The following is a 23,829-nucleotide window of genomic DNA, read 5'->3' on the forward strand; positions in this document are numbered from 1 at the left end:
AGTGATGAAATGTCATTGCAGCTTTTTGAAAATGGTTTAAATCAACACTTCAATTGGCCTTTTGGGTTGGAAAAAAATCCTCTGGCACTATTTAAAAAATAGCAAGGGACTCCTCCCCTGTGTCCTGTCAATAATTGCCCCTCAGCCACCATCACTAAAAAGTCAGATTAGCTGGCTGTCATCACATTGCTGTCTGCTGTACATTATGGTATACAAATTGAAACATAATTTCCTAAATTGCCACAGTGACTATGCCTGAAAACTACACATTGGCTATAAAATGCTTTGGGGCAATCCACATAAAAGTAAGTAGCTCTCCTTTTGTTTTCAAATTCAGCTGGACCAATTTGACTGTCAGGCAGCAACACGGGCTGCACAAAAGTCCTGTGAATTTGTTATTGGAATTGCCAAATTAAGGAAGGAATCATGGTTTGGCAAAATAAATTAGAACCGTTATGAGATAAAGTTGAAAGTGTTCCACCAGGCAATGGTTGCCCAAATGTATCCCTTGGAGGTCTGTTTGAAATCACCCAGTTATAGAGTCAAACAGATCTACAGCATTCCATCCAGTTCTCGCAATTAAACTAGTCCCATTTGTCTCTGTTTGGTCCATATCCCTCCAAATCTACCCTATTCACGTACCTGTCTAAATGTTTCTTCAGTGACAAAGTTGTACTCACTTCCACCACCACCTCTGGCAGCCTGTTCCAGACATTCACCACCAACGTTTTGAAAAAAATGCCCCTCTGAACTCACCCCTCAGTCTTCTACATTTCAGGGGGAAAAGGTCCTTCCCTAACCAACCTCAACATATAACTCAAACCTTCCAGTCTCGGTAGCATCCTAGTAAATCTTTTCTGCACTCTTTCTAGTTTAATAATATCCTTTCTATAGTAGGGCAAACAGAACTGTATGCTGTACTGCAAATGTGGCCTCACTAACATCTTGTACAGCTGCAACAAGATGTTATATACTCCTATACTCACTGCCTTGATTGATGAAAACTATGGCAAAAGCCTCCTTCACCACCCTGTCTACCTGTGACTCCATTTACAAGGAGCTATGAACCTGTACCCCTAGATCTCTTTGTTCTATAACATTCCCCAGGGCCCTCCCATTGACTGTGTAAATCGTACCCTGGTTTGCCTTACCAGAATTCAACACCTTGCTTTTATCTAAATTAAACTCCACCTGCCATTCCTCAGCCCAGTTCTTTGAACTTCCAGTTCATAGGTTTCTACTGGGGAAAGGAGAGTTAATTATAATTCTGTTTATAAAAACGGTGCCCAGAAGAAATCTCATTGCAAGCCTTATTCTGGAACTTGCAAATCTTTGCCAGAAAACTTGAAAAGCTGTGCTTTCTGGAGCATCTCTCCATAGCTTTGGGTCTAGACCTTCTTGCAACAATTTAAACAGATAATACAATTTCAACAGTTCATTTTACACCTTCAGTTAAAGTCAGTGGAAATGGGCTACTGACTTGCTACTGTCCCTTTTACACAATTGTGTGAGAAACCAAGTATTTTCATGACCTTTAGGGAAAGAACTCGGCCATCCTTACCCAGCCTGGCCTAAATTTGAGTCCAGACCAAGAGCAATGTAGTTGACTATTAACTGCTGCCAGAAATGGCCTAGCAAACCATTCAGTTCAAATGCAATAAAGGATGGACAACAAAAGCTGGCCTAACCAGTGACATCACATTCCAAGGATAAAGCAACAACAAAAAAAACACAAGCTGGCGAGCAGCAGAGCAGGCATGTGCCCTGGTCAGGTTGCAGGTAAGTCCCAGTCCCCTCAACATAGGAGAAACAACAGCTTGTTTCAGAAGGCCAACTGTTAGCAAATAAATCTTGCACTTTTCCTAGTGTAGCTTGTCTGAATACAGCTTGCACCTGCATTCTGTCACATGCAGTAAGTGAATAAAATTGAATTGTCTGTATGTGTTACTTTGTTTTGTAGATCTTACTAAAAAAGATTGCTTAACTGCAGAGTATATCAGAGTTCTCTCTCTCTCTCTCTCTCTCTCTCTCTCTCTCTCTCTCTCTCTCTCTCTGTGTACCTTTACAAGACTTCTGTCAATCTCAGTCTTTTCCTCCTAAATTGGCTTCACTCTAATGTTAAAGTCACACTCTTGGATCTGAATTTCCCCATCAATTCTATTGTACCCTTTTCCCAATTTAAAACCTCTTGCTTAGATCATCCTTCAACTTTCTAAATGCAAGGGAGAAGAAGCAAAATTTACAAAACAATAATTTGAACAGAAGTAAAATAGATTTATCCATTATTTCACGTTTTCTATTTCTTTCCACGTGCACTGAAATTGTTTTAGAATTTGGATGTTAATTTTTTTTTCTTGTTTCTGTAAAACAGTCTCATTTTAATGGAGATTTCCCTCCGCCATTACCAAGTCATGAAGGAAAGATGCTGGCATGTTCCAAGTGTGGCCGGATTAACAACACTGATGCACGATTCTGCGACTGGTGTGGAGCCAAGGCATGCAACTAAATAAAGCATTAAACAATGGAGTTGGATGTCAGAAATTTATCACACTTTTGGTCCTTGTCCAAATACCTTCATCTGGTTCAATACTAAAAGTTTGATGATGAAGGTCATTTGGGATGATATTTCCCAAAGTAAACACACTCTAGAAATGCAGGTTGTTGAAGTGTCAGGAGGTGAATTGAAAGGATTTCCTTCAGGAAGATAAAAGGAACATAGATTTGGAGACAATGTGGCAGATTATGTTGTAAAGAGCTCTCATGCCCTATCCACTCCCTCTAATTCTGCTGACTTCTTATTCTTAGCCTTGGTGCAAATTGAAGCTTGTCATCTTCTCACAAAATTTATTCAGGACCAACTGTAAGTCATTCTGCTGCAAATGAGTGGGTACAACAATCTGAAATTTGAATTACCACATTACTGCATTTAGATCATCAGCGATACAGTTCAAAATTCCACTTGAAACAGCCCTGGGTCTCCGTTTTTACATCTAAAGCCCTATGGTATCACTGAAAGCCCCAACGTCATTTTAACTCTCAAAGTATTCGGTGGCACTGGATTTGTATTGGCCAATAGCGCTCTGAACCAACATTTCGAGGCACTATTTGAAGCAGCGGTGCCTGCAAATACTCCGCAAATTGGAATTCAGTAACTTTTTTTTTGGAGCTGTGATTAGCCTCTGAGACCCACACATGAAGCGGATCCCTTCTCCTGCCCAAGAGGTTTCTAGGCTCAAGATTTCTGGGAAGCATTGTATCAAGAGGCAGGGCTTCACTATGATACTGTCACAAAGCTGTGCAGTTATTGTGGGTGTATCTACTTCACAAGGACTGCAGAAAATCAAAAGGCAGCTCATCACTGCTTTCTAGACAATAGACAATAGGTGCAGGAGTAGGCCATTCTGCCCTTCGAGCCTGCACCGCCATTCAATATGATCATGGCTGATCATTCCTAATCAGTATCCTCTTCCTGCCTTATCTCCATAACCCTTGATTCCACTATTTTTGAGAGCTCTATCCAATTCTTTCTTAAATGAATCCAGAGACTGGGCCTCCACTGCCCTCGGGCAGAGCATTCCACACAGCCACCACTCTCTGGGTGAAGAAGTTTCTCCTCATCTCTGTCCTAAATGGTCTACCCCGTATTTTTAAGCTGTGTCCTCTGGATCGGGACTCACCCATCAGCGGAAACATGTTTCCTGCTGCCAGAGTGTCCAATCCTTTCATAATCTTATATGTCTCAATCAGATCCCCTCAGTCTTCTCCAGGATAAAAAGGGATGGGCAATAAATGCAGCCCTTGCCAGCTGTGCTGACATCCCACAAACAATTTTATTAAAACACCAATGCCAGTGTTCAGCTGGAAAGGGCTATAGGTTTCTCTACTGATATAATTGACCCCTAAGCTGAGGCTGAGACTGATGGAATGTATAAAGCCTTCAGGAAACCTTTGAATCAGCTAATATCCTTTATGGAAACAAAACATTTCTTCTTCCTTAACTTTCAACTGGCGAGTGCTTCTTGCCCTTTTTACTGCCGAGCAGTCATAGTGCCAACATAGTGTGCCAATCAGCATCACTTCCCACCACTCAATCCTTTAGCTCAGCACATTCAAAACTGGGTCCTTAGGTCAAAGACAATGTAATTTACACCCAGCCCATGTTAGTACAATCCATCCCATTCCTCTATGTTAATCTGTTCCCTACCTGAACTGAAAATATCTGACAGATTTTGGGCTTCAGATGTAAAAAGATCTTTTATTCTTCAGCTCTAAAATTCCTTACCTTTAATAAATGCAAACAAGAGTTGTCCCAAATCAAAAAATAAATTCCTCCAACTTAATTTATGCGAACATTATTCGGCCCTTTGATTCCGCTCTACTATTCAATTAGATCATTGGCTGAGTTGTACCTTCAAGTCCTTTTTCACTTGGTGACTTTACAAATCTTTTATCAATCTCCGCCTTAAACTCCAATTGTCCTAACATTCACACTATATTAGGCAGGAGAACTCCACATTTCTATTGTCATTTGCCTGAAAAGGTTTTCTAATTTTTTTCTTAAATGGCTTTGCTGTAATGTTAAAATTATGTTCTCTTGGGTCTGAATTTTCCCAGCAGAGGAAGTAGCATTTCTGCATCAACCTTATTGTACCCTTTTCTCAATTTAAAACACCTTACTTAGATTATCCTTCAATTTTTTAATGCAAGGAAGAAGAAGTTAAATTTAAAGGGTTCTTCTCAAATTTCAACTGACGAGTGCTTCTTACCCTCTTTACTGGCAAGTAGTCATGGCACCAACGTTCTGTGCGAATTAACATGGCCTCCCACCACAACCTTTTAGCTCAGTGCATCCAAAGCTGGGTCCTTAGGTCAAAGTCAGTGTAGTTTACACCTGCCCCATGTTAGCACAATCCACACCACTTTCACCAGCTGAACAGATACAACCTGAATGGCAGGATCACTGGAGCTATGACAGAACACACTAATGGACAGCTTAAGCAAGGCTTACACAACCTGGAGTGCATGAGAGTGACTGCTGTATGACCACCTGAGAGTCTGGCCGCAGGTGTTCCTACAAATTGCCACTGCAACTTGGTAAAATACTGTTTGCTGATGTCCGATATTGGAACATAATATAAGCCAGAAATCCAAGCTTTCATGCTCTCAGATGTATTTTTATTCCTACTATGTGGTTCCATGGTGTGGAAAGTTGCAGGTTTTCTTTGTGGATTGGACTTCCAGTATTACCCTCTGTGATCTCCTTGACGTAGCTTGGAGCCAAGCTTTCTCTTTTGCTGTCCTTTTTCAGTTTTGTGTTCTGTGATTCATTGGGCACAGATCCCTCTAAATTGCTATATATTTGTGTTGGTGCTTCTTCAAGTCAACTGTCACTTCTCCAAGTCCTATTCTGCGGACTCCAGGTCAATAGGTATATCTAGAAATCGAGAGTGCAACAAGAGTTAATGTGGCATGGATGGAAGTAGATGATTGATGATGTTATGGAATTCTAGATTGCTGCACTGTCTGATTATGGAATTGTTTCCAGGAAGAGAAAAGGTAAAACTAATAGCCAAGACACCTTGCTAAATGTAGCCTATAGACTTATTGCCATTGATACTCCATTAGACAGTCCAGCCACTGCTTGAAGACTACAACAGTAAAATGTTTCCTATCGAGTTTCATGTGAAGTGCTTTATGAACATTTTCCAGATGTATTTATAAGCTAATTTTTAAAAATATTTCTTAATACTATATCCTTTCTGATTCTTGCTCATTTCCCTGTTGCAGAAGTTGATTCCTTGGTCAGAGAAGCTTAACCAAGATGCTTGGATGAAGCGTTACTTCAAATAGACTTGGGCAATTAAGCTACAAATGTGTTGGATTATCCAAACACATTCTCCTGATTTATGATTTGGAGATGCTGGTGTTGGACTGGGTTGTACAAAGTTAAAAATCACACAACACCAGGTTATAGTCCAACAAGTTTAATTGGAAGCACACTAGCTTTCGGAGCAACACTAGTGTGCTTCCAGTTCAACCTGTTGGACTATAACCTGGTGTTGTGTGATTTTTAACTCTCCTGAATTAGGCAATCTTAAAAAAACACTAGAAAGTGCTGGTCACTATCAGCAGTTCAATCAACATCTGTGGAGGGAGCCGCTTGTGAACTCCAGTTCAGCATGATTGCTGGTGCTTATGCTGCAGAAACTCAATGTCCCAGATATTGATCTGGATGGTTCCAATCCAGGTGATATGCTGCAGCAGTAAGAGCACTCATGCTAGTGTGCAATTAGTACCGTGACTACACTCCCTAGTTGCTGTAAAAGATCTTAAAAAAAAAAAGGACATTTCCAGATTTTCTGGTCAACATTAATCTTTCAAGTACTACTATCCCATTTTTTTTAAAAATGCTGTGTGCAAATTAGCTGCAATGTTTCCTACATTGTAATATTGACTACAACTCTCAAACTGTTTCTTTTGAATGTGAAGTGATTTGAGATGTTACGAGAACATGGAAAATACTAAATAAATGCTCCTTCTTATTTTGTTATAGCCTGGTCCTCCTATGAGCTACCTCAGCTGCTCAAAGTGTGGAGCAACTAACCATCCATATGCTCGTTTCTGTGGAAGCTGCGGCCTTTACCTGGAACCCCCCGTGCGGATGGATTCACGCAACAGTACACTTCTTGGTTCTGGCCAATCCACAGTTCTGGCGGAGGTAGGTCCTATTAAATAATCCTCATCGTCAGCACTGACCAAATTCCTGCGTTTCTTTCTGGCTCATTTGAAGGCCAAAACTAACTGCACCCCCATATCGATGTCACTCAGGATCGATAGCCCTGCAGAATTGTTTCGTAGTCTTCAAGAATTAAGCTTTAGCCCCCAGACCAGTTCTGAAAGCAATCAGAAAGAAAATGAATGTATTATGTAGTGTTCTTCTCATTATCTTTGAACCCTCTCATCTATAACAAGCTGAACATGAAAAGTTCAAAAGGGAAGGAAACAAAGAGACTATGAGAAGGAACTGGCAGTTAACATAAAAAGGCTATTCAGAAGTCAACTATAGGTATTTCAAAAAAGTAGAGAAGGGAGTAGGGTTGATTAGATATCAAAGAGGGATATGGGCATGATTGAAACAATAAATGAGTATTTTGCAACAAAACCAAATAAAAGCGGGAGAAATCCAACAGGTATGGCTGCTTCTTTAGAGAGAATGACCTGGACTACACCTCCTCCCACCCAGTATCCTACAAGAACTCCATCCTGTTCTCCCAATTCCTCCGCTTCCGTGTCATCTATTCAGACAAGGAGACATTCCGTTCCTAAGCATCCCAGATGTCCACCTATTTCAAACAATGTGTTTTTCCTCCCTCTGTCATCCAGACAACCCTCCACTGCACCACCTCCATACCCCGTTCCACTCCTCTAAACCCCCCCCATGCAATTAAAACATTGTCCTTGCCTACCAGCCCACTAGTCTCTGCATCCAATGCATCATCCTTAAACACTTCCACCAACTCCAATTAGATACTACCACCAAGAGCATCTTCCTCTCCCCACCCTTCTCTGCCTTCCGCAAGGACCATTTCCTTCACCAGTCCTTGGTTTGTGCCACTCTCCCCACCAACACCTCTGAACCCCCAAGTACCTTCCCCTGCAACAGGAAAAGGTGCAAGACATGCTGGCACACCACCCCCCGTCACCTCCACCCAGAACCCTAAACAGTCCTTCTCGAAGAGACAGAGATTCATCTGCCCCTTTTCCAATATAGTTTACTGCATCAGGTGCTTCCAATGTGGTCTTCTTGACATCAGGGAGACCAAATGTTAACTTAGGGAATGGTTCACTGAGCATCTCAGCCAGCCCCATAGGGGCTGACCGGAATCCCAGTCATCATCCATTTTAATTCCCATTCCCTTTCCAACATGACCATCCTTGGCCTCCTCCATTGCCACAACAAATCAAACTGCAAATTGGAGGAATAACACCTTATCTTCCACGTGGGTAGCCTGCAGCCCAGAAGGGTCAACACTGAGTTCTCCAATTTTAAACCCCCCCCCCCACTCCTCCCAGCCACTTTCCAGATTCATTCCTTCCATTGATCAACAAGGTCATACCCTCTACCTATCTTTTTCACCTAACAACACTTCACCACCCTGCCCTCCAACCCCCTTTGTCTGCAGCTCCCCTTATATCCACCCCCAGACCTGAAGAAGGGTTAAACCCAAAATGTTGATTTCTCCACATCCTGATGCTACTTGCCTTGCTGTGTTCTCCCAGCCTCTTGCTTGTCTATCTTGGATTCCAGCATCTGCAGTTTTTTTTCTCTCTTTAGAGAGAAAGCAGAGTCAACATTTTGGGTTCAGTGACTTCTTCAGAATACATTCTGAAAGAGTGTCACTGGACCTGCAACATTGACTTTGTTTTCTTTCCACAGATGCTGCCAGAGCTGCTGAATTTCTCCAGCTAGTTCTGGTTTTATTTCAGTTTTTTTAGCATCTGCAGTTCTTTTATTTTGTTTGACACTTCGGTCCAACCGTCCATGCCAACCAGATATCCCAACCCAATCTAGTCCCACCTGCCAGCACCCGGCCCATATCCCACCAAACTCTTCATATTCATATACCCATCCAAATGCCTCTTAAATGTTGCAATTGTATCAACCTCCACCACATCCTCTGGCAACTCATTCCATACACGTACTACCCTCTGCGTGAAAAAGTTGCCCCTTAGATCTCTCTTATATCTTTCCCCTCTCACCCTAAACCTATGCCCTCTAGTTCTGGACTCCCCGACCCCAGGGAAAATACTTTGTCTATCTATCCTATCCATGCCCCTCAATTTTGTAAACCTCTATAAGGTCACCCCTCAGCCTCCGACGCTCCAGGGAAAACAGCCCCAGCCTGTTCAGCCTCTCCTTGTAGCTCAGATCCTCCAACCCTGGTAACATTCTTGTATCTTTTCTGAACCCTTTCAAGTTTCACAACATCTTTCCGATAGGAAGGAGACCAGAATTGCACTCAATATTCCAACAGTGGCCTAACCAATGTCCTGTATAGCCGCAACATGACCTCCCAACTCCTGTACTCAATACTCTGACCAATAAAGGAAAGCATACCAAATGCCGCCTTCACTATCCTATCTACCTGCGACTCTACTTTCAAGGAGCTATGAACCTGTATTCCAAGGTCTCTTTGTTCAGCAACACTCCCTAGGACCTTATCATTAAGTGTATAAGTCCTGCTAAGATTTGCTTTCCCAAAATGCAGCACCTCGCATTTATCTGAATTAAACTCCATCTGCCACTTCTCAGCCCATTGGCCTATCTGGTCCAGATCCTGTTGTAATCTGAGGTAACCCTCTTCGCTGTCCACTACACCTCCAATTTTGGTGTCATCTGCAAACTTACTAACTGTACCTCTTATGCTCGCATCCAAATCATTTATGTAAATGACAAAAAGTAAAGGGCCCAGCACCGATCTTTGTGGCACTCCACTGGTCACAGGCCTCCAGTCTGGAAAACAACCCTCCCCCACCACCCTCTGTCTTCTACCTTTGAGCCAGTTCTGTATCCAAATGGCTAGTTCTCCCTGTATTCCATGAGATCTAACCTTGCTAATCAGTCTGCCATGGGGAACCTTGTCATATGCTTTATTGAAGTCCATATAGATCACATCTACTGCTCTGCCCTCATCAAACTTCTTTGTTACTTCTTCAAAAAACTCAATTAAGTTTATGAGATATGATTTCCCACGCACAAAGCCATGTTGACTATCCAGAATCAGTCCTTGCCTTTCCAAATACATGTACATCCTGTCCCTCAGGATTCACTCCAACAACTTGCCCACCACCAAGGTCAGGCTCACCGGTCTATAGTTCCCTGGCTTGTCTTTACCACTTTTTTAAACAATGGCACCACGGTTGCCAACTTCCAGTCTTCCAGCACCTCACCTGTGACTATCGATGATACAAATATCTCAGCAAGAGACCCAGCAATCACTTCTCTAGCTTCCCATAAAGTTCTCGGGTACACCTGATCAGGTCCTGGGGATTTATCCCTTTTAACCGTTTCAAGACATTCAGCACTTCCTCCTCTGTAATCTGGACATTTTGCAAGATGTCACCATCTATTTCCCTGCAGTCTATATCTTCCATATCCTTTTCCACAGTAAATACTGATGCAAAATATTCATTTAGTATCTCCCCCATTTTCTGTGGCTCCACACAAAGGCCACCTTGCTGATCTTTGAGGGGCCCTATTCTCTCCCTAGTTACCCTTTTGTCCTTAATATATTTGTAAAAACCCTTCGGATTCTCCTTAATTGTATTTGCCAAAGTATCTCATGTCCCCATTTTGCCTTCCTGATTTCCCTCTTAAGTATACTCCTACTTCCTTTATACTCTTCTAAGGATTCACTCAATCTATCCTGTCTATACCTGACATATGCTTCCTTTTTTTTTCTTAAACAAACCCTCAATTTCTTTAGTCATCCAGCATTCCCTATACCTACCAGCCTTCCCTTTCACCCTGACAGGAATATACTTTCTCTGGATTCTTGTTATCTCATTTCTGAAGGCTTCCCATTTTCTAGCCGTCCCTTGACCTGTGAACATCTGCCTCCAATCAGCTTTCAAAAGTTCTTGCCTAATACCATCAAAATTGGCCTTTCTCCAATTTAGAACTTCAAATTTTAGATCTGGGGTCTATCCTTTTCCATCACTATTTTAAAATGAATAAAATTATGGTTGCTGGCCCTAAAGTGCTCCCCCACTGACACCTCTGTCACCTGCCCTGCCTTATTTCCCAAGAGTAGATCTAGTTTTGCAACTTCTCTAGAAGGTGCATCCACATACTGAATCAGAAAATTGTCTTGTACACACTTAAGAAATTCCTCTCCATCTAAACCTTTAACACTATGGCAGTCCCAGTCTATGTTTGGAAAGTTAAAATCCCCTACCATAACTACCCTATTATTCTTACAGACAGCTGAGATCTCCTTACAAGTTTGTTTCTCAATTTCCCTTTGACTACTGGGTTCATTTGCCAGTTTATGCCATGGAATTCTTGGAAGTGCCACAATAGGTCTAAGTGGTATGTCAGTGTACCTTAGGTAATCCATAAAATCTTGGGATGTTGTTGCCTTCTGGCTTCATCTTTTGTGGGTCTGTCCTGGTTATCAGTCTGATTTTTTTTGTAGATTCTGTAGTGCGCTGTTTATTCTATTGGTTACCTGGGGCATGTTGGTCATACTCCCTCTATAGGTTGTTGTCAGTATCTGCAAGTAATTTCTCTGCTTTTTGAATGTATTCAATCTTGCCCATAATAGCCGTTATTCTGCCTTTGCCTGCTGGTAGTAGGATTATGTTCTTATCCTTTTTAATTGTTTTTAGAACATATTGGCCACGTATCTCCAGTCAGAAAAATACTATTCCACCACTACTATCTGTCTTCTATGACTAAGCCAGTTCTGTATCCATCTTACCAACTCACCGCAGATCCCATATGGCTTCATCTTCTTTATCAACCTGCCATGAGGGACCATGTCAAGGGCCTTTCTAAAATCCTTAATGACAATATCTACTACCCTGCTCTCATCAATCATCTATTGTCAGTTTCTCAAAAAAAATCTGTCAAGTTTGTGAGACTATCACTGATAAGTCCAAATATTTCCAAATGTCAATAAATCCTATGCCTAAGAATCATCTTCAATAATTTCTCTACCACAGATGTAAGGCTCACCAGCCTGTAATTTCCTGGAATATCCCTGTTGCCCCTTTTTAAACAAAGGAACAACATTGGCTATTCTCCAGTCCTTTGGGACCTTTCTTGTGACTAAAGAGGATATAAAGACAAGGTAACAGAGAAGGTTGCTGAGGGTATTGTGTTTGATGCATTGCACATGGTCTTCCAAAATGTACTTGCTAATGTGCCACATAACAGACTTGTTGGCAAAGTCAAAGCCTAAGGAACAATGGTAACATGTCCAGTGTCTGCAGTGCTCACTTTCTGCTGTAACGTTCTTTAGGATATCCTGAGTTCATGAAGTGCAATGTGAAAACAAAAAAAAAAGTCATTTTCTCCACCTGCAGGGAGTCATGGCTGACTTCTGTTCAGCAATTATTTCACGTGATACCAGTAATTATACAAAAGAAAAGTGTCCTTTTTATTTGCCTTGCTGCACAACAGCAAATATCAAATTGACTTCAAACGTAGGTATTGGGTTTAATATATAGGTGTGGACATAAAAAGCTTTCAATTATGGAAAACGTATATAGTTTGAATGCAGTTTTACGCTGCTGATGGATAATTTCCATTTCAAGCCACAGGATGGCAGACTGTTCCCTTGTTTAAAAAAAATTGGTTATTATTTTCAGAGTTTGAATAACAGCTGCATATTATGCTAAACCGGTATCAGGTCTAAGTTGAATTGTTTGTTTTTCTATCATGTGCTATTTAATTGTCTGTAAAACAGACTTCTATTGTGAGATTTTGCGATCATATTGTACATTGAACAGATCAGTGTCTTACAGTTTCAAGCAATTTACGTTTAGTTTCTTGTTGGCTGTGTAAGAAGAGGATGACTTAATTGAGAAAGCATTAAAGAAAAATTTTACAAACAGTAAAAATACTTTAAATCATATAAATATGCAAATGATATAGCATCTGAAAGACACAGTTTATTTTTAAAAGCATTCTTTCTCAGGATTTAGTAGTTCCCCTTCCTGGTCTTGTTGCACTAGATCAGAAAAGATAGAGGCATAAAAATACACTTGCAACAACTTTCAGTTGTTTCACTTTTGCATTTGCTTTTGTTTGACCAAGTAGGCTTACCTCATGAAATAATTTTAGGAAAAGTTCTGAAAGTGGACAAATTCGTGCAAACTCCAACAATTCACATTGCAAAGAACTTCTAGCACCAAAATGAGTCAGTCAATTCAATTTATCTATGCCAGTGTTTGTGCTCCGTTCTGCCTTCCTCCCACCTTACTTCATCTCATCTCCTGGCATCAGTTACTGTTCAGTAATGAGCAACTCATTAGATGACTTGAGTTGTTAAGAGTCACACTCATTTTGGCATAACTGCTTTGGGGCAGCTCAAGCTTGCATATGGCAGCAATGCATCCATTGATTTTTCTCTTATAGTTATCTACTGAAGGGTTTGATATTTTTGGAAACATAAATCTCAGTGCTACAGTTTTACTGTTAAGCTTTAATTATAAAGTTCAGCAAAGTTGGAGGGAGCTGGGGGTAGTTGGATTAGGTGGTGTAAAATGATACACTGTCAGTCGATGACTACACAGTTTGTCTCATCCAAAAACACAATTTGTTTAAAAAGCAGCCCTGACTTCTATCTGTGTATTTATCTTTTGTTACTGTAAACATGGAAAGTTCAATTATGTGAATGCTGGCACAATGTTGCCTCTAATCATTGAAATGAGTTTTTACCTATAGCCACCTTGAGTAATATTTGTTAAAAGCTTTTTAACCACCTAAATACAGAACCTGTTTACAATCCAACTTCCATTTAATCTTTCACCTTTGGAATCCATGATACACTTATCTCAAAGTCCATTAACGGCAGGTTTAAATTGCCTTGAGTATTGAATGTGTTATCATCAGTGCTTCCATATGTTTTACATAGCATTTCAGTTGTATGTCTAGTAATACAGTCTAAAGTCTAATGTTATTAATTAAGCCATGCCTTTGTCAAAGTTGATTTTGAGATTAACTTGACCTAACAGCAAATTTGGTGCAATAAAATTGGTTGTAATTTGTGGCTCTGTCGCAGTGTAGTTTTATTAGATTGACAAAGACAATTTTAGGTGTGAAACTTTATCAGTTAACACCTGTGGCTCTGAATCAAAAGGTTTTGGATTCATCAGTTTTCAAAGAGTTAAGCACAGACCAGTGAAGGAGTGCTGTCCTGTTGGAGGTGCTGTCTTCTGTGCAAAATGTCAGTCTGAAGCCTCGTCTGCACTAATTGTTGGGCATAAAATGTCTCAAAACACTGTTCAGGAGAGAGCAGGTTTTTCTTAGTGTCCTATCACTCCATGTACATCATTCCAAATAGCTTTTCTCATCATTATCAGCAAGTAATCGTCCCCTTTCTTGGATTACAACAAACAAAATGCTGCACAAATGCATAATTGTCTGTAAAGCAAATTGCAATCTTGTGTAAGATGCTATATAAATACAAGTTTTTTTTTCTAACGGTTATCTATTCTGTTAAAATAGCTTGAACAAGAACTTCAAAAGTACATATTAAAGATTGACCTCTAACACAATTAGTTGCAATTTCTCTCTCATGGTTACAAACCCTAAAGACCTTCAAACATCATCTCATTTCTATTATATTTTTTGCCCTGAAGACCGCAGATCTGCATTCTTCTCCAATCTGGCAACCTTTGACTATCCCACTACAGAGGCTTGGGTTGGAATCTAAGAAGGACCAAAGCACCCAAACGGTTGGTCTATTTTACCCATCCTGTAAGATGCTGGAGAAGAAGGAGATGGAAGTCATAATGGAACAAGAAAGACAGCAGAAGATGACCGATCGACGTCCCCTTCTAACAGCCATCAGCCCTGGAAGGGGTGCGTAATGTTGCTTATATGCTTGAAATCCAAACGTATCTAAGATACAGCATCCAGTTTAAGCAGGCCCTACTTAACATAGTACAATTCTATCATGTCCAATAACAGTCACTGAGTCAACATAGGTGTGGCTACAGTAACACTGTTTTAGCTGTGATGCATTCATTTTAGCATAAAAGACCTTGCTTACATGTACACAGCAAAGGTAAATGTACTTCCTGTGCTTACTGACTGAACAGACAGCTTCCACATTTAAATAACCAAGACAGTAAAGATTTTCAGGTGCCGGTGTTGGAGCGGGCTGTACAAAGTTAAAAATCACATGACACCTAGTTGTAGTCTATCAGGTTTATTTGTAAGCACTAGCTTTTGGAAGACACACACACACACACACACACACACCCCTCCTACAGACCCATACACTTACGCAGTTGGTTGTAGAGTATAAGATCGTAAGACACAGGATTTATAGCGAAAGTTTACAGTGTGACGTAACTGAAATTATATATTGAAAAAGACCTAGATAGTTTGTTGAGTCTCTCATCTTTTAGAATGAACATGTTCATTTCGGTTCTTTCATATATAAATTCCAGAACTTTTTTAAAGTTACATTCTCAAGTGAACTTTAACAATAGATGCCATGTTGGCCCAGATAGTGCATTGAAGGTGTGAGGCGTCCTGTGTGAGGCTGTCTGTGCCACAATGTTCAGACTGTCTCTAATCTAAAAAAGGACTTTACAGAATCTTACATGGATTCATGCAGTTTTTGAGCAAAATAAAATGTAATTCTGTAAGTACAAATTCACCCCACAAACGTACGTGTGTGTGTGTGTGTGTGTGTGTGTGTGTGTGTGTGTGTGTGTGTTGCAATGGTGTCACCTGCAGTGTGACATGAATCCAAGGTCCCTATTGAGGCCAGCCCCATGGGTTCCGCACTTGGCTATCAGCCTCTGCTCGGACACTTTGCATTGTTGCCTGTCCCGAAGTCCGCATTGGAGGATGATCACCTGAAGGTCTGAGGTTGAATGTCCTGGACCGCTGAAGTGTTCTCCGACCGGGAGGGAACAATCCTGTCTGTTGATTGTTGTGCGGTGTGCATTTATCCATTGCCATATCCTCTGCTCAGTCTCACCAAAGTACCATGCCTCAGGGCATCCTTGCCTGCAGTGTATGAGATAAACAACATTGGCCGAGTCATATGAGTACCTGCCATTTACATGGTGGGTGGTGTCCCCACATGTAATGGTGATATCCGTGTCGACACTCTGACGCATCTCAGACGCTGCAAGATGTGTCAGTGTCAAAAGGATGCCACCATTATACGTGGGGACATCACCCACCATGTGCGTGGCAGGTACTGATGTGACTTGGCCAATGTTGTCTATCTCATATGCTGTAATCAAGGATGCCTTGAGGCATGATACAGCAACGGATAACGGATGGATGGATACCGCACAACAATCAACAGACAGGATTGTTCCCTCCCAATCGGAGAACACTTCAGCGCTCTAGGACATTTGACCTCAGACCTTTGGGTGATCATCCTCCAATACGGACTTCGGGACAGGCAACAACGCAAAGTGACCGAGCAGAGGCTCGTAGCCATGTTTGGTATCCATGTGATTGGCGTCAACTAGGACCTTGGGTTCATGTCACACTACAGGTGAACACACACACACACACACACACACACACACACACACACACACACACCCTACAGACCCACGAGCACCCACTCACAGACTTATACCCCTTTACACTCACACTCACATACATATGCATTCACACTCTCTCATAGATCCACATACACCCTCGTGCGCAGACACACACACACACAGACACTCATACCCCCCTCGCTTGCACACACCTACATGTATGCACACACATATAAGTTTGTGGGGTGAATTTGTACTTGTAGAATTTCATTTTATTTTGCTCAAAAACTGCATGAATCCACATAAGATTCTGTAAATCTCTTATTTAGTCAGTCTGAACATTGGGGCACAGACAGCCTCACACAGGACACCTCACACCATAAGTGCATTATCTGGGCCAGCATGGCACCTATTGTTAAAGTTCACTTGAGAATGTAACTTTAAAGTTCTGGAATTTACATATGAAAGAACCGAAATGAACATGTTCATTCTAAAAGATGAGAAACTCAACAAACAATCCAGGTCTTTTTCAATATATAATTTCAGTTACATCACGCTGTAAACTTTTGCTATAAATTCTGTGTCTTGCGATCTTATACTCCACAGCCACCTGATGAAGGAGCGGCGCTCTGAAAGCTTGTGCTTCCAAATAAACCTGTTGGACTAAAACCTGGTATTGCGTAATTTTTAACTTAAGACAGTAAGGAGCTTTGTGATCAAAAATGATTGCCCACTCTATATCTTTCATCTCATTACTTTTCTATAATGCAGAAAACATCATTCAAGTTTACGATCATAGCCAGCACTGTATATTGTGCATTTTTGAAACTAATCAGAAATGCACCTAGCCACATGCCTTCCAGTTGACCACATGTGGCTTTGCTGTAAGCTAAGTGTAGCTGATGAATAATGTATTTAGCAACACAGCTCTACTTTTTTACAGTTTCTGCTCCACTGATGCAAAGGCATTGTTAAGAATGGAGACACTAAGCTTGTGAAATTCTAATGACTAAATGTAATGGAATTACAGTACAGTAAACATTCAAGAAACAGTGCTACTTGCAGTTACTGAGTGGCTAGAACTGGATGGCCTCCACTAAAGCTTGAGTTCAGATAGGGTAATGTTTAAAGCAGCGTGGTGCTGGAAAAGCACAGTAGGTCAGGCAGCATCCGAGGAGGAAGAGAGTTGACGTTTCTGGCAAAAGCCCTTTATCAGGAATGAGGCTGTGAGCTGAGGGGGTGGTGAGGTAAATGGGAGGGTGATGGGGCTGCAGGAAAGGTAGCTGGGAATGCAATAGGTAACAGGAGGTGGAGGTAATGGTGATAGGTCAGAGAGGAGGGTGGAGCGGATAGGTGGGAAGGAAGATGGACAGGTCGGACAGGTCATGAGGGTGGTGCCGAGTTGGAAGGTTAGAGCTGGGAGAGGGGAAATGAGGAAACTGGTGAAATCTACATAGATGCCATAAGGTTGGAGGGTCCAGAGGCAGAAGATGAGGCGTTCTTCCTCCAAGCGTCTGGTGGTTAGGGAGTGGGGACGGAGGAGGCCCAGGACCTGCATGTCCTTGGTGGAATAGGACGGGGTAGTTGAAGTGTTTGGCCACCACAGGACGGTGGGGTTGGTTGGTGCAGGTGATCCAGAGATGTTCTCTGAAGTGCTCTGCGAGTAGGCCTCCTGACTCCCCAATGTAGAGGAGACCGCACTGGGAGCAACGGATACAGTAAATGACGTGTGGAAGTGCAGATGAAACCTTGGATGTGGAAGGCTCCTTTGGGGCCTTGGACAGAGGTGAGGGCGCAGGTTTTACAATTCCAGCAGTAGCAGGGGAAGGTGCCAGGAGGGGAGGGTGGGTTGGTAGGAGGGCATGGACGTGACGAGGGAGTCGAGGAGGGAACGGTCTTTACAGAAAACTGATAAGGGTGGGGAGGAAAATGTATTTCTGGTGGTGAGGTCCGTTTGTAGGTGGCGGAAATGGCTGAGGATGATGCGATGTATACAGAGGTTTGTGGGGTGGAAGGTGAGGACCAGGGGGATTCTATCCTTGTTGCGGTTAGAGGGCTGGAGTTCGAGGGCGAAAGCGCAGGAAGTGGATGAGATGAGCAGGAGGGCACCATCAACCACATGGGAGGGGAAATTGTGGTGTTTAAAGAAAGATGCTGTCTAGTGTTTTCTGTGGTAGAACTGGTCCTCCTGGGAGCAAATGCGGAGGAATTGGGAATAAACTGTATATTGGGAATTGGTAATAAGGTGGTGCCAATGCAGTCATCAATGTAGTGGAGAAAGAGGTGGGAAATGGTGCTGGCGTAACTGCAGAAGATGGACTGTTCCACATACCGACAAAGAGACAGGCATAACTAGGCCCCATGCGGGTGCTCATGGCTACCTCTTGCGTCTGGAGGAAGTGGGGGGATTCAAAGGAGAAATCTTTGTGGGTGAGAACCAGTTCAGCCAAATGAATAAGAGTGTCAGTGGAACGGTACTGGCAGGGATGTCAAGAGAGGGAAAAACAGAGGGCTTGGAGACTGTGGTCATGGTGGATGGATGTGACTAGAACTGGATGTCCATGGTGAAGATAAGGCGTTGGGGGCCAGAGAAGCAAAAGTCTTGAAGGAGGTGGAGCATGAGGGTGGTGTCTCAAATGTATGTACGGAGTGCCTGGACTGGGGGATAGGACAGTACTCCTGGTGAACAGTTGGTGTAGACTATTTTCATAGAAACATCAAAAATAGAGCAAGAGTAGGGGTCTTTGAGCCCTCTCCACCATTCATTATATCATAGCTGATAGTCCAACTCAATAGGCTATTCTTGTTTCTTTCCCCATATCTTTTGAACTCTTTAGCCCCAAGTGCTATATCCAATTCCTTGAAATTCACAATGTTTTGGAGTTGACTGTGTTCTGTGGTCACAACTTCTGCAGGTTCACCAGTCTGGGTGAAAAAATTTCTCCTCTCAGTGCTAATGACCTACTCCCCATCCTCAGACTGTGACTCCTGGTTCAGAACTCCTTCACTATTTGGAACATTCTTCCTGCATCCACCTTGTCTCTTCCTGTTGGAATTTTATAGGTTTCTATGAGATCTCCCCTCATCCTTCTGAACTCCGGCAAATGCAATCCTAAATGCCTCAACCTCTTTTCATGGAGATTTCATGGAATAAAATATTACTGTGGTTGGAACCTGATCTAATTCACTTTGGTAGGACGAGGTGTGCCTTGGATTACCTCTTCAAGATGAAACGCTATGAGAAGAGAACATGACATGGATTGCCTTGTGAAGGTTCTCTGAACTGAATAACATTGGGTGAGATTCAACTGGTGAATATATCCTTGCCTGAATCACTAGGGTATAGTAAGATGGTACTGATAAACGAGTGGTTTCCATGTCTACTTTTGGGTTAATTTCATAATACGCAATATGCACATCATGAGGATTTCTACCATCAAATAAAAAAACTGCTGCTCGGAAGGTATTTATTGTTTCTGTAGCGACAAGTGTGCACAAGATAAATAATATTAGGAATTCAGATCTCCATTTTGTGGAAAATAAGAACAGACATAGACCATTCAATCTCTAAAGTTCTGTCTTGGCAGATTTCTATATTAATGCTGTTTATCCACTTTTATCTTGTGTCCCTTGATGCCCGTGTAAATATTGTGTCTGATCTTTGCCTTACTTGAGGTAACTGGAAACTTGAAAACCATGCCACTCAAAGATATTACAATATTATTTCTTTGACTTTTGCATTTTTTTGGTAAATCTGTCGTCCAGAGAACTGATCAGTTAGTAACACTGTTTATAACCTCTCCAGTAGCTATCCATAATAGAAAAGAACACTTGTCATTTATATAGCACCTTTTACAGCCTGAGGATAAACCGAGGAGATTTGCAGCCAAGAAGGGTGAAGGGAGAGACCAGAAATCAATGTTTACTTACTTTTAGATTTATTAACAAAGTGAGAAATTGAAACGTCTAGCTCTAACTCTAGAAACATGCCACCAGAGTCAATAAATGTCTCTTTATACTTGTAATCAATTAAAAAAAAACAAGTTATCAACCCCTTAAAGGGCACTTTCACATTATTGCAATAAAACAGGGTCTACGAGAGAAAGTTATTAAATTAAAAGTAACATTTCCAGAATGTACGGGGCACAGTGACTGCTGCGGTACTCTAGTTGTGGAAAGGCTCATGTGCTTTGGTTGATGTCACATGCATTTTTTTTGACTAATTGATTTGATTTATTGTCACATGTACCTCTGTACAGTGAAAAGCTATGTTTGCAAGCAGTACAGGCAGATCATAGTAAGCCAGGACTCACAGATCATAGGGTGAAAAAGAAAACTTGCACAGAGTGAGGCATACAGGTTACATCACACAGGATGTGCATGAGACAAAATCAGCATTAACAAGATCAACATTATTTGAAGTTGGAGAGTCCATTCATCTGTTTAATAACGGCAGGAAAGAAGTTGTTCTTGAACCTGTTGGTGCATGCGTTCAAGCTTCTGTATCTTCTGCCTGATGGAAGAGGTTGCAGGAGAGCATTACTGTGGTGGGATGGGTCTTGGATGATGCTGGCAGCCTTTACGTGGTGAAGAGAGTTATAAATGGAATCTATGGATGGCTTCCATGATGGTCTGGGCTGTGCCCACAACCTTCTGTAGTTTCTTATGGTCTTGGGCAGAGCAGTTGCCATACCAGGCCATTATCCACCTAGATAGTAATGCTTTCTATGGTGCATCTGTAAAGGTTGGTGACAGTCCTTATGAACATGCCAAATTTTCTGAGCCGCCTGAAGAAGAGGTGCTATTGTGCCATCTTGACTGTTGCATCTGCATGGGAAATCCAAGACAAGTTGCTGGTTATTGTCACTCCTAGAAACCTGATGCTCTCAACCCAAAATATGTTTTCTTTTGTTTTGCTGACACAGAGAGAGAGGTTGGTATCATTGTACCACATCACCAAGCCCTTTCTGTATTCTGACTCATCATTGTTTGATATGCTTCATCTCAAGCGACACATGTATGGATCTAACTACAGAAGAGAGGCAGGCAGTTAAACCCAATGAGCCCCCTTAGCCACTGGTTGCCTGAAATTATTTATGGCCATCTTAGCTAGGGCTGGGAGCAGACACAAATCCAATCTGCTCATCTGCTTCTGCACCAAATGTTGCACTTTAACCCCCACATTCCTGATCTATAGCTAAAGTTTGAGGTGTAGTCTGTACAAGTGATGGAAAGTGTCTGCAACCTGACATATTCTGTACATCCATGGCACACCGACTCCTTAAAGCCACAGAAAATAAGTGTGATCTGGGAGTCTTTTTTTCTATACAGGTAGTTCTTCAATAACACGATGGTTGCTTTCTTGTGCAACCCCGAATGATAGAAAAATTGTTCTTTAGAAATTGTACTTAAATTGTTGGCAATGTAATGGCGTTACAGCCGACACTCATTTTAAAAGTTTGTATTTTTAAACCAGTGTCCCCAATTCATCAATATAGCAAATTCGCGTTAGCAAAACGCACATTATAGCAGAAAGACCTGTACAATGTGAACGATTACTTACAGCTGGTGTTTTTTTGTCACTGTCTTTATCCCTTCCAAAACAGTGTGCTTAGCTGGCTGCTTATGCAGCCACTGGTGCACAGCAGGAACTGATGGTACTGTGCTTTTGTAATGGAACATCCAGGGAGGAGATGTCAACTGCGATGTTCTCAAATATCATTGATGAACGAGTGCATGATGATGGCCTTAGAGGCTATATCCATGTCAGGATTAACCTCCATTGGAGGTATAATAATGGAATAATTTTTTTTCTGTATCTTTTTCTCTTCTTAACATCCTGTGCTTCCTTGGCATCCTTCATGGAAACTAGAGCTTTCTTCTCATCAACTCTGGATGCAGCCACTTCAGGCACTGAATAACTTGTGTGCTGTGTTTGAAAATGATGGTATCAAATTATCTCAAGACCATGCTTTAAAGTGACATTTTAAAATTCCACCAGTTGTTTTTATTTTATCTGTGCATGGGATGTGAGCAATGAATTATCTAATCAGCCCTCCCCCACCCATCTGCACTCAAACCTTAATTGATGCAATTAACAGTGTAGCCATTGATTAACATACAAAACATAGCAGCCAGTTTGTACCCAACATAACTCTATAAACATCATGCAATAAATGACCAGATCATTTGTAATGATTTTGTGGATTTAAAGCAATAATGTACAAGGTGCAACTCCCTTGTGCGTCAGTTTGATAGTCTGAGACACAACTCAAAAGCTGGGGAATGATGACTAAAATTAAGCAAGGTTTTAATGTGCATTTATAAAGACAGTACAATATAATTTAGAGGATATAGGCCATTCTCTGCACAATGAGTGTGAGTCCAGGAGGCTGTGTTGCCTGCATGGTGCCGTGGTGAAGAACATCTCCTTGGGGTTGGAGAGAAACTTGGAGTTAGAGAGTAGTGATCCAGATGTTGTCATCCACAGTAATACCGCTCACATTGATAGAACTAGAAAGGGGGTTATGTTGGTATGAGCCTAAATTAGAAAACATCATCTCTGGATTACTTCTGAAGCCACAGGCAAATTAACAATTTGTATATAAAGTCAAGGACTTAAATACATGACTTAGAGTGGCATAGCAAGAATGGGTTTCTGTCCCTAGGGCACAGACTACATTACTGGGATAAAAGGAATCTGTTGTGATGGAATGGGCTTCACTTGAACCATGCTAGGACCAGTGTCCTGGCAGATCATGTAACTAGTATTGTAGAGAGCACTTTAAGCTAATTATTGGGAGTATGGTTTTGAAGAGAGGATCCATAGTCTCATCAAGCAAAAGGATATGGCAAAATTGGAGAACAACTGTTTTGATGATGATACCCAGAGTGGGATGGGAAGAAACAGACTATACAAGCATAAAAAAACAGCAACTGGGATCAACAGGAGAAAAAATATAATAAAAAGGCAAAATTAAAGGGTCTTTCCTTAAATGTGTGTGGTATTCAGAATAAAATAGATGATTTAACAGCCCAAATAGAATTAATGGGTATGATTGAATAGCCATTAAAGAGACATGTATACAAGGTGATCAAAGTCTCAAGCATGCCCAGTTGAGTCAAGGTACTAAATCTGTTCAAAGTCGGCATTGTTTAACATGGTAAATAGTATCATGCAACATGATAGAAGGTAATGTGAAGACAGGACTTTGTCTCTACAAGGACGATGTGGTGGTCACTCTTACCAATGTTGTCATGGCAGCTGCATATGCGACAGGCAGATCACTGAGAATGGCGTTCAGTATGTTTTTCCCTCTTGTTGATTCCCTCACGACCTGCCACAGACTCAGTTCAGTAGCGACACTGTTTAAGACTCAACCAGTTCGGTTGGTAGTGATTGACATTGAAGTTGCCCACCAGAGTACATTCTGCTGCCTTGCCCACTCGAAGCTTCCTTCAGGTTTGATGTGCGTGGAGGAATACCGATTCATCAGTCAGGAGAGGGATGGGGTACGTGGTAATCAGCACATGAGCTCCTAGCCATTCTTTGACCCGAATCATGATGAGGCCTCATAGGGC

General features: G+C 41.7%; 1 protein-coding gene across 10 annotated transcripts in view; it reads left to right on the forward strand.

The window, feature by feature from the left end:
- Positions 1-23,829, forward strand: part of dzank1 (double zinc ribbon and ankyrin repeat domains 1) — a 113,949-nt gene that overhangs the window by 39,698 nt on the left and 50,422 nt on the right. For all 10 annotated transcript variants that reach the window (XR_011961911.1, XM_072581221.1, XM_072581224.1 and 7 more), the window contains 3 exons: positions 2,372-2,494; positions 6,554-6,718; positions 14,371-14,593. Coding sequence is in view for 9 of the 10 variants with exons in the window: in XM_072581221.1 (XP_072437322.1) it covers positions 2,372-2,494; positions 6,554-6,718; positions 14,371-14,593 (511 nt within the window). In the remaining variant the exon portion in view is untranslated. The remainder of the gene's footprint in view (positions 1-2,371; positions 2,495-6,553; positions 6,719-14,370; positions 14,594-23,829) is intronic.

This window comes from Chiloscyllium punctatum, chromosome 11, assembly GCF_047496795.1.
Source record: "Chiloscyllium punctatum isolate Juve2018m chromosome 11, sChiPun1.3, whole genome shotgun sequence".
NCBI lineage: Eukaryota > Metazoa > Chordata > Chondrichthyes > Orectolobiformes > Hemiscylliidae > Chiloscyllium > Chiloscyllium punctatum.